Consider the following 10,179-nt stretch of genomic DNA (forward strand, 5'->3'; position numbering starts at 1 on the left):
AGTCGGGACGCCGCCACCCCAGATCCAGGACCCGCACCCCGAAATCTGGGGCCTGCACCCCGAGATTGGCTCCAGAGATCTGGAAGCCCAAGCCTGGGAGCCTGATTTGGGGCTGGGACCCCAAGACCTGGAGCCTGAACATCAATATCTGGGGCTGAAATCTCAACATCAGTCCCTGGGACCCCAAGATTTGGAGCCTGAACCCCAAGAATTTGAATATGGACCCCAAGATTTGGAGCCTGAACCTCAAGATTTGGCATCTAAAACCCCAAATCTGGAGCTGAACTCTGAGCTCTGTGCCTGGGACCTTGAAATCTGGGACTGGATTCTCATTTCTATACCGTGGAACCCACTATTTGGGACCCCAACCCTGAGACTTTAGGCCTCAGATTCCAAGATCTGAACCCTGGCATTCCAAAGGGCCTAAACCTGAGTTTGGGCCTGAAGTCCTTGCTGCAAACCTGAATACTGAAATTTGGGGCAAATCTTGACTCAGAGCCCCAGTATCTGAACCCAGCACCCCAGTATCGGATCCCAAGACTGGACTTGGGACTCAGATCTTAAACTCTCCATTTGACTGTTTAGCATCCCAGGACTGGAGCTGGGAGACCATGACTCCAAGCAACCCAAACTGGGGCCTGGGTCTCTAAAACTGGACCCTTAGAGGCCCAATATTTGGAGATCTAGGACCCAAAGTATCCAGGTCTATCAAAGTATCAAGGATATCAAAGTGTCAAGACTCCGTGGCCACAGATCTGAGCTGAGACACAACAGACGGTCCCTCTACAGAGGCCTTGGGGACAGGGAAGGAATGACCAGGCACCCCCTCCAGACCCCTGACCCCCTTGGAGCTTGAGGACTCTGCTCCCTGGGGTTGCTTCCAGCTCAGGTAAGACTACTGGGAGGCCCCATAGTGGGGAGGGACTTGGGAGGAACTTTGTGACTGGGGGTGGAGGTAAGGATTACCAGGTTCCCCTGGGCACCTTTGGAGTTTCCCCAGGAAACAGATATCCCCTCACAAGGGTCTGCCTCCAGCTCCTGCTCTGCTTCAAACACTCTCTGGACATTTGGCCAGCCCTGCCCCTCTCTAACCTCCTCTTCCCCAGTTGATGGCATCTCCAGGTCTGTGACCCACTCACCACCACCCCCTCCCCCCACCCTGGCTCTCCAGCATCTTCTTACCATCTGTCTTATTTGATCATCTCCAGCTGCCTCTCCTGTCCACCATTCCGCTCTCCAGTCTCCTTTCTCTGCCTCTCCTCTCACTGACCATCTCTATTCACCTCTCCTCTCTCTGATCATCTTTGACACTTCTGTCCACTGTTCTTCTCTCTGGCTACCTCTGGCCACCTCTCCTCTCAGTGACCGTCTCTGTCTGCCACTTCCGTCTTTGATCATCATCTTTAACCCCCCTGTCCACAGCTTCTCTCTCCAGCCACCTCTGTCTACTGTTTCACTCAATGACAACCTTTGATATCGTTGTCCAAGGTACCGGTCTCTAATCATCTTTCAGCAACTCTCGTGCCCGTGTCTACCCCTGACCCTAAGCCTTGACCTGTGACTGTCTCTGACCATCTTTGACCTCTTTTTCTACCACTGTTCTCTCCAGCCGCTTCCATCCATCTCTCCTCTCTGACTTCCTTTATCCGCCTTTTCTCTCTCGGACCGTCTTTCACCATCTCTCTTGCCCTCCACCCACTCCTGACTCCAGCTGCCAGTCTGTGACCATCCTGGCCTTTATTGACCACCTCTCTTCTCTGTGTCTCTCTTGCTCATTGGTGTTCTCTGATCATTTCTAACATCTCTGGTTGCCTTTCCTCTCTCGGATGACTTCTCCCCACACCCATCATCCTAACCAGCTGTCCCATGTCCAGCTGTCTCTGACATGTCTGTCCTCTCCTCCTCCCTCTGACTGCCTCTCTGCCTTTTGACCATTTTGGACCATCTTTGACCATCTCTCCTGGATCTGAACACCCCTGGCCACTTCCCCTCTCTGTCCACTTCTGATCTTCTTGACCATCTCTAACCACCTCTCTTCTCTGGTCATGTCTGGCTACTTCTAATCATTCCCACTACCCTGACCAACTCTCCTCTCTTTGGCCATCTCTGAGTATCTCTCTGACCATGTCTAAAGCTCTCTGGCTTACCTTCTACCCACCCTGACTGCTGATCCTGTTCTCTGACTGTCGCTAACCGTTTCGAATCACCTCCCTTCCCTCTGACCGTCTTTGCACATTTCTGCTCCCTGGGTTCCCCCGGGAAACATCTCTCTGAGTCTTTGACCGTCACCTCTGGCTTTTGATCTGTCTGACCAGTCCTCTCTCTGACCATCTTTGACCAAGTCTTCTGCTCTGTGACCTTCTCTTCTGGTCTCAGACCACCCCAACCCCCTTTAGCCACCCCCCCACTTCTGGCCTCAGCCCGCCCTAACGCCCCCCTTCTTCCCTGCAGGCCGACCCTGCCCGCGATGGCCGTCCTCCCTCTGCTCCTCTGCCTGCTGCCGCTGGCCCCCGCCTCGTCTCCACCCCAGCCAGCCACACCCAGCCCGTGTCCCCGCCGCTGCCGCTGCCAGACACAGTCCCTGCCCCTAAGCGTGCTGTGCCCGGGGGCAGGCCTTCTGTTCGTTCCACCCTCGCTGGACCGCCGGGCGGCCGAGCTGCGCCTGGCGGACAACTTCATCGCGACCGTGCGGCGCCGTGACCTGGCCAACATGACAGGCCTGCTGCACCTGAGCTTGTCACGCAACACCATCCGCCACGTGGCCGCCGGCGCCTTCGCTGACCTTCGCGCCCTGCGCGCTCTGCACCTGGACGGCAACCGGCTGACGTCGCTGGGTGAGGGGCAGCTGCGCGGCCTGGTCAACTTACGCCACCTCATCCTGAGCAACAACCAGCTGGCAGCGCTGGCGGCTGGGGCCCTGGACGACTGCGCTGAGACACTCGAGGACCTCGACCTCTCCTACAACAACCTCGAACAGCTGCCCTGGGAGGCGTTGGGCCGCCTGGGCAACGTCAACACGCTGGGCCTCGACCACAACCTACTGGCTTCCGTGCCCGCCGGCGCCTTTTCCCGCCTACACAAGCTGGCGCGGCTGGACATGACCTCCAACCGCCTAACCACCATCCCGCCCGACCCACTGTTCTCCCGCCTGCCACTGCTGGCCAGGCCCCGCGGCTCCCCCGCGTCCGCCCTGGTGCTGGCCTTCGGCGGGAACCCCCTGCACTGCAACTGCGAGCTGGTGTGGCTCCGGCGGCTGGCGCGGGAGGACGACCTCGAGGCCTGCGCCTCCCCGCCGGCCCTGGGTGGCCGCTACTTCTGGGCTGTGGGTGAGGAGGAGTTTGTGTGCGAGCCCCCCGTGGTGACACACCGTTCGCCGCCCCTGGCCGTGCCTGCCGGTCGGCCAGCCGCCCTGCGTTGCCGGGCAGTGGGCGACCCCGAGCCCCGTGTGCGCTGGGTGTCACCCCAGGGCCGGCTGCTGGGCAACTCGAGCCGAGCTCGCGCCTTCCCTAACGGGACGCTGGAGCTGCTGGTCACCGAGCCGGGCGATGGCGGCATCTTTACCTGCATCGCGGCCAATGCAGCTGGCGAGGCCACGGCTGCTGTGGAGCTGACCGTGGGCCCCCCGCCGCCCCCCCAGCTAGCCAACAGCACAAGCTGCGACCCCCCGCGGGACGGGGATCCTGATGCCCTCACCCCGCCCTCTGCTGCCTCGGTCTCTGCCTCCTCCAAGGCGGCTGACGCCGGGCCCCCTACCGACCGTGGCGTCCAGGTGACTGAGCATGGGGCCACAGCTGCTCTAGTCCAGTGGCCAGATCAGCGGCCTTTCCCAGGCATCCGCATGTACCAAATCCAGTACAACAGCTCAGCCGACGACATCCTCGTCTACAGGTGCAGGGTCCAGGCGGTGGGCAGGTTGGGTGGGGGAGCGAGGTGGAGGGAGGGCTGGAGGAGCACCTACTGATACCCCAGGTTGCAGCACTGGAAATGAGGCTGCAAGGTTACAAAGGCAATCAGACAGCAGAGGTAAAAGAAATCAGGCAGAGAGGGTAAAAGAAATCTGGCAGCAGTGGTAAAAATGAAAGAAGGCAGCAAGAATAAATACTAATCAGGCCAGAAGAGTAAAAAGATAATTGGGGGTGAGGGGCAAAGTTGAGGGGATACAAACCAACTTAAGTAGTAAAGAGAAGCCGGGTATTTCCAGATGACAGGGCTAGACTCAAGCCAGTCTGCAGGAAGAAAAAGAGATCAAGCGGGAGAGTACACGGATCATGGGAAAAATGCAGTGAGGCAGCCTGGCTGCAAAGGAACTCAGACCAGAGGCTAAAAGGAAAATGGGGGAGGACGTTACATAGAGATTAGGCTTTGCGTTTGTGCGGTGCGACCTGCTCCATGTGTTTGGAGTTCCAACATGGTGACATCTCAACTTTTGGTTTTCTAAATCAAATTAAACCTAGTTCAAGCTCCACCTCTGGGTGACTGCTGGGGGCTCCCTTCTCCCTTCTCTTGTTGCAAACACAAAACTTGGGGTTTACACACTCCAAGAGGCGGGTTACATAACTTCTGCCCCCAAGCCGGAGAGCACATGGAACATCTGCTGTGGCCACATGTGGTCACTAGTGGTGGCTCTCATCCAGATGTGCTGACACATCTCACCCAAGTCCAGGCTTGCATGGATGCCTGTGGATGGCTCCCTGTTCTCACTGCCAGGCTGGGCCAAGGGTACAGTCCCTGACACCTGGCTGCAGAGGACTGGGCCTCCCAAGGCCTGGGGTCTTCACCTCGTAAACCCAGTACCTGGGTTCCCTGTGCCTCCCCAGAAGCCCAAACCTCAAAAGATAGTCACTTGATTTCCTTTTCAGTCCCGGAAATCCAATGAGCTTTTTCCACTCCCTTTCGTAGACAGCGGTACTCAGTAGATTCCATGGAGGGCCCACACCTGAAAATCACACAAGTCCTATCTACCTTGCCTGTCAGGGGACGGGACAAATGCTCTCCTAGATCATCACCCTCCTAGAGATAATCATGGAGTTCCCTCATTAAAGCAGTTTAAGAATAAAACAGATTATAAAACAAGTTAAATCTGCAACAGGGTGCCATGCTACCAAAGGAAATATAGTGGAATTGGGTACTAAGGATAAAAGGGAATGGGAAAGATAAGGATAAATAGAAACCAGGCTAGAGAGATGAAAGAGAATCAGGGGACAGAAGTGGAAAGAAATAAGGCAACAGGGAGAAAAAGAACTCAGCAATGATAACTGAGGCACATCAGTTTAATGAAAATGGAGCCAGATGACAGGACGCACTGGAAAGCAGGCTGTGGATACGGTAATAATAACACAGCAGCGGCAGCGGGGCTTGGGGGACATTCATTGGCAGGTTAGAAGGAAATCGGGCATCAGCGGTATGGGGGGATCGGGTGGTTAGATTAGAGAGAATTCTAGGTTTAACACTAGAGGAAAGTCAGGCAGCTGGAAAAGGGAAACCAGGCACCTGCTGGAGGAAAGTCAGAGGAGCAGAGGGAAATTAGGTGAAGGTCTAGAGGGAGACTGGGAGGTGGGATTAGAGGGAAATTGGATGGACGTGGGGGGGGTGTGGCTAGAAGGAAATGGGCATCAGGTTAGAGGGATACCAGACAGCATTAGAACAAAACTGGGTGCTGAGTTGGAGAGATGCCTGGCAGCAGGGCTGGAGGGAACTCGGTGGTGGGCTGGCGGGAAATGGGGTAGTAAACTGGAGGGACTCGGGCAGTGAGCTAGGGGAGAGTAGGGTGGGGGGACCAGCGTGAAGTCAGGCAGGAGAGTGGAGAAAAACTGGTCAGCAGAGCTAGAGGGAACTTGGAGGCTGGTGGGAAATTGGGGGGCAGTGCAGGATGGGAAGCAGGCAGTGGGGTATAAAATGAAACCCCACGTGGGGGGCAGTGGGGCTAGCGGGAAGCTGGGCAGCAGCGCAGAGGGGAAGCGGGCAGCGGCACTAGAGGGAATTTGGGCGTTAAGGCCACAGGGAGATCACATGGGTATTCGAGCAGTGGGAAGATGAGAGGGTGGGCTCGGGTGAAACAGGCTAACAGAGGGATAGTGGAAAGAGGGATATTGGGCAGCTGATGGGTATCAGACCAAAGGGAATTCCGGTAGTGGTTACAGGGAACTCAGGGGCTAGGGTGAAATGAGACAGTGGCCTGGGGGGAAATCCTCCAGCTCGGAGGGTTGGGGCAGAGTGCAGGGTGGGTGCTGGGCAGCCGGAGACCTGACTCCCACCTGTCTGTCCCTCCAGGATGATCCCAGCCGACAGCAGCTCCTTCCTGTTGACGGACCTGGCATCAGGCCGCACCTACGATCTGTGTGTGCTAGCCGTGTACGAGGACGGCGCCACGGGGCTGACAGCCACACGGCCTGTGGGCTGCCACCGCTTCTCCACTGAGCCAGCGCCGCGGCCCTGCGGGGCCCCGCACGCACCCTTCCTGGGCGGCACTATGATCATCGCACTGGGTGGTGTTATCGTGGCCTCGGTACTGGTCTTCATCTTCGTGCTGCTTATGCGCTACAAGGTGCACGGTGGCCAACCCCCGGGCACGACCAAGGCACCTGCGCCTGTCAGCAGCGTCTGCTCCCAGACCAATGGCGCCCTGGGCCCCACGCCGGCCCCGCCGGCTCCTGAGCCGGCCGCACCCAGGGCCCACACCGTGGTCCAGCTGGACTGTGAGCCCTGGGGGCCCAGCCACGAACCCATGGGACCCTAGCTTTGCGCCCACCTCTATGGCCCTTCTGGCTCCAGGGGTAGCAGGACCCGGACACCCTGTGGGACCTGGCTCCAGACTCACCAAATTGCTCACGGTTTTTAAAACTCTGATGGGGAGGGTGTCGCGGGCACCGGGACACAACAAGAAAGTCCTATTTTTCTAAGCTTGGGCCTGGGCCCTTGCCCTTGTCTCTGTCTGTTGGGGCTGGGGGATCGTTCAGGGGTCTGGAGCTGGGATGCCCCCTCTGGGGAGAGAACCACCCCCCAGTTCTGTCTGAAGTCCCTGGATGAGGCTGAGGATGGTTATCCCTTTAACCAACAGACGTTCCTTGAGTGTCCTCTCTGGGCCTGCCCTGTGCTGGGTGATGCTGCAATGACTCAGGCAGCCCCCAGCCCTGCCCCTCAGACAGTGATAGCTCAGAGCGAGCAGAGTCGTGGTGAGGAGGGAAGCCTAGGAGATTGCAGGAGCCCAGAAAAGGGGCCTGTCTCAGCCCAGGGTGTGGTCAGGGAGGGCTTCATGAAGGAGACGTGATCTGAGAATGACGTCTGAAGGAGATAAATGGGCAAAGAGCAGTGGGAAAGGTGTTCCAGGCAGAGGGACAGCCCAAGCAAGGGCTTAGGAAGTGCCAGGCACTGGGGGTGCCGTGGTAGAAGTGAGGCAGGAAGGGTGGGCAGGGTTCAGGACCTCCAGGCTGAGGAGCTCAGACTCTAACCTGATGGTACTGGGGAGCCACAGAGGAGTCTATGCAAGGGAGGGAGAGGGTCAGGTTTGGGCTTTAGGAAGATCCTTCTAGCCATTATGAGGAGGGTGGACCAGAGGAGAAGACTGAGGTTGGGAGCCTGGGGGAAACCAGGGCAGGGACCTGGGTGGGCGAGGACAAGGCTGGACCACAGCCGGCCTGGGGGAGGGCACTAGGGGGTGAGTGAGAGAGACATTCAAGAAGCTGAGTGGATGGGTCATGGAGCTGAAGGGCTGTGGGGGAGAGAAGTGTCCAGGGTAAGGCCCAGGGCTCTGGCCAGGGGAGAGACAGTGGAGCTGCCCTGATACAGGACCGGGGAGGAGGGGCAGGTTTGGGGAAGATGCTGAGGCCACTGTGGGACTTGGTGGATATGGAAGGCAGCCGTGCTCACCACTGTACCACCAGTGCCTCTGGGACTTGGTGGATATGGGGGGGCCCAGAGGGTCAGCATGCCACCAAGGCGTGGCAGCCAGGAGGCCTTAGGACCGCTGGTCTAAGACTGGAACTGGGGACAGAAATGAAGCCTCTGTCAGCTGCGATGGGGAACTGAGGCCACCAAATTCTCCATATTTAAGGGACAGGCAAATAAAACCCTAGACTAAAAAACAAAGACTAAATAGGAGCAGTAGGTAAAACAAAGACTAAATAGGAGCAGTAGGTAAAACAAAGACTAAATAGGAGCAGTAGGTAAAACAAAGACTAAATAGGAGCAGTAGGTAAAACAAAGACTAAATAGGAGCAGTAGGTAAAACAAAGACTAAATAGGAGCAGTAGGTAAAACAAAGACTAAATAGGAGCAGTAGGTAAAACAAAGACTAAATAGGAGCAGTAGGTGAAGGGATGGATTGAAGCAAACCAGGCAAGTCAGACCCAAGTGACTCTTGTGTTTAATGATATCAAGGCTGCGGTGACCTCAGCGAGAGCAGTGTTAGGGGATCAGCTGGGCAGTTGCCAAATCCAGCTGATCTGAGAGGAGTAGGGAAGAAATTATAGACAAGGAGTGTAGACCCTGTGATTCTCGGGGTCTAGAGCCTGGTTCAGGTTGATCTGGGCCTTTCTGCCCCACGTCTCTCCAGGGCTGGTCGTCACTCAGTCTAGGTCTGCTCTAGGCTCCCCCACTCAGACACCAGGCCTGGAGGTTTGCAGGACTAAACCCTGGTCCTTGGAAATGTTGAACCTCACTGGAGATCCAGGAATGGGATTGGCAGTAAGAGGATAGCGCTCCCTGACTTCAGCTCACCTGTAGTGGTCCAGAGGCAGAGATGTGGAGGGAACTCGGGTTCTGTCATTCTACTCTGAAGTGATGTGTGAGGGGCATGGTGAAGAGAGCCCAAGACTGGTTGGGCCATTCTCATCATCTGGCTCGCTTGACTTGTCCTCGTGGGATAACATCCTAGATTCTGGCGAAGCCTTCTAGATGGGTGTAGGCCTTGGAAATGATCCTACGTCGGCCAAGGGAACAACCTAAGTGCCAGGGACCTGATCTGACTCCTGAGTCCTCCAGCAGCATCCAGAGTCCTCCTTCTTCTTCTTGTTTGTTACCCTCGGTGGCTGAGGTCAGGTGAAGCCATCAGGGAGAGCGAGGTGTCTTGGGTAAAAGGGCCCAGGGGCTGGGAGGATGGGATGGATTCCTAGCGCCAAGCTACAAAATACCAGTGTCTGCCATGAGGGGGAGCCAGAGTGCGCCATCCCTCAACCCTCCTTTTAAAATCTGAACAATTTATTGTGTGCCCACTGTGTGCAACGTGCTAGGGATTCAATACTGAACAAATACAGGCCTGTCCTGCCCTCCCATATCTCACCATTTGGTGGGGGAAACAAGGGTCAAATTAACAAGTGTAAAGCACGTATGGTGACAAGACAGGTCATGCAGGAGAGAGCCTTGGAACTGTGAGAGCCTATAACCAGGGGACTTGACCCAGGAAGAAAGGTTGAAGGAGGCTTCCTGGAGGAAGTAACGCCTCTGCTGAGATGCTCAGGTTGGAGTTAACTACACAATGGGTGGAAAGGACATTCCATACAGATGGAACAGCACTGCAGGAGGCCAGGGGGCTGGAGTGGGGTGAGGATAAAGGGAATGATGCCGTGTTGAGGCTGGAGAGCCAGAAGGGGGCAGATGACGCAGGGCCCCGTAGGTGGCTTGGAGGAGCCTGGGTTTTATTCTCAGTGGCACGAGAAGCCATTGGAGGGTTTTGAGCAGGGAGGAGAGTTAGTGCTCCCTGATCTCAAGGAAGCTGGCAGTTCTGTTTGCATGTTCAGGACAAAGGTGAAGCGCAGAGACCAGGGAGGGGGCTACGGTGATGGTCCGGGCCGAAAAGTGGCCGGACGAGTTTGGGACCTGAAGTGGATGGATTCAGAGATTTGAAACTACCTCACCAGAGGCCTCCATCCCCTACACAGAAGGGGACAATGTGGACCACTGTCCAGCTACCCTGTTCTCAGGCTAGATTGCAGAGACTGGGAAGAAGAGTTGTAGAGCCTAGGTCTCTGATATCCAAGGACCCAGTCCTTAGAAGGGGGAGCTGACTTCCCTGTAGTGCAGGAATTAAGGACCTTTTCTAGGTTCAAGTGCTAGGACTGAGGCCATGGCTGGTCGGGGGGAATGTGGACACAGGAAATGCAGGCCCAGAAGGCGGACACACACCCAGTGGTAGCTTATTACACATTCAGAAGTCGGAGGTGGGAGGAGGCCCATGGGGGCAGG

At 56.5% G+C, this 10,179-nt stretch overlaps 1 protein-coding gene across 1 annotated transcript; it reads left to right on the forward strand.

Moving 5' to 3' along the window:
• Window positions 1-30: 30 nt before the first annotated feature.
• LRFN3 (leucine rich repeat and fibronectin type III domain containing 3) lies at window positions 31-6,879 on the forward strand. The gene is made up of 3 exons (XM_024733860.1): window positions 31-889; window positions 2,452-3,888; window positions 6,271-6,879. The coding sequence occupies exons 2-3, from the start codon at window positions 2,468-2,470 to the stop codon at window positions 6,734-6,736; spliced, it is 1,887 nt and encodes a 628-aa protein (XP_024589628.1). The 5' UTR covers window positions 31-889; window positions 2,452-2,467; the 3' UTR covers window positions 6,737-6,879.
• The last annotated feature ends 3,300 nt before the right edge of the window (window positions 6,880-10,179 follow it).

This window comes from Neophocaena asiaeorientalis, unplaced genomic scaffold (genome assembly GCF_003031525.2).
Source record: "Neophocaena asiaeorientalis asiaeorientalis breed wild unplaced genomic scaffold, Neophocaena_asiaeorientalis_V1.1 scaffold280, whole genome shotgun sequence".
NCBI lineage: Eukaryota > Metazoa > Chordata > Mammalia > Artiodactyla > Phocoenidae > Neophocaena > Neophocaena asiaeorientalis.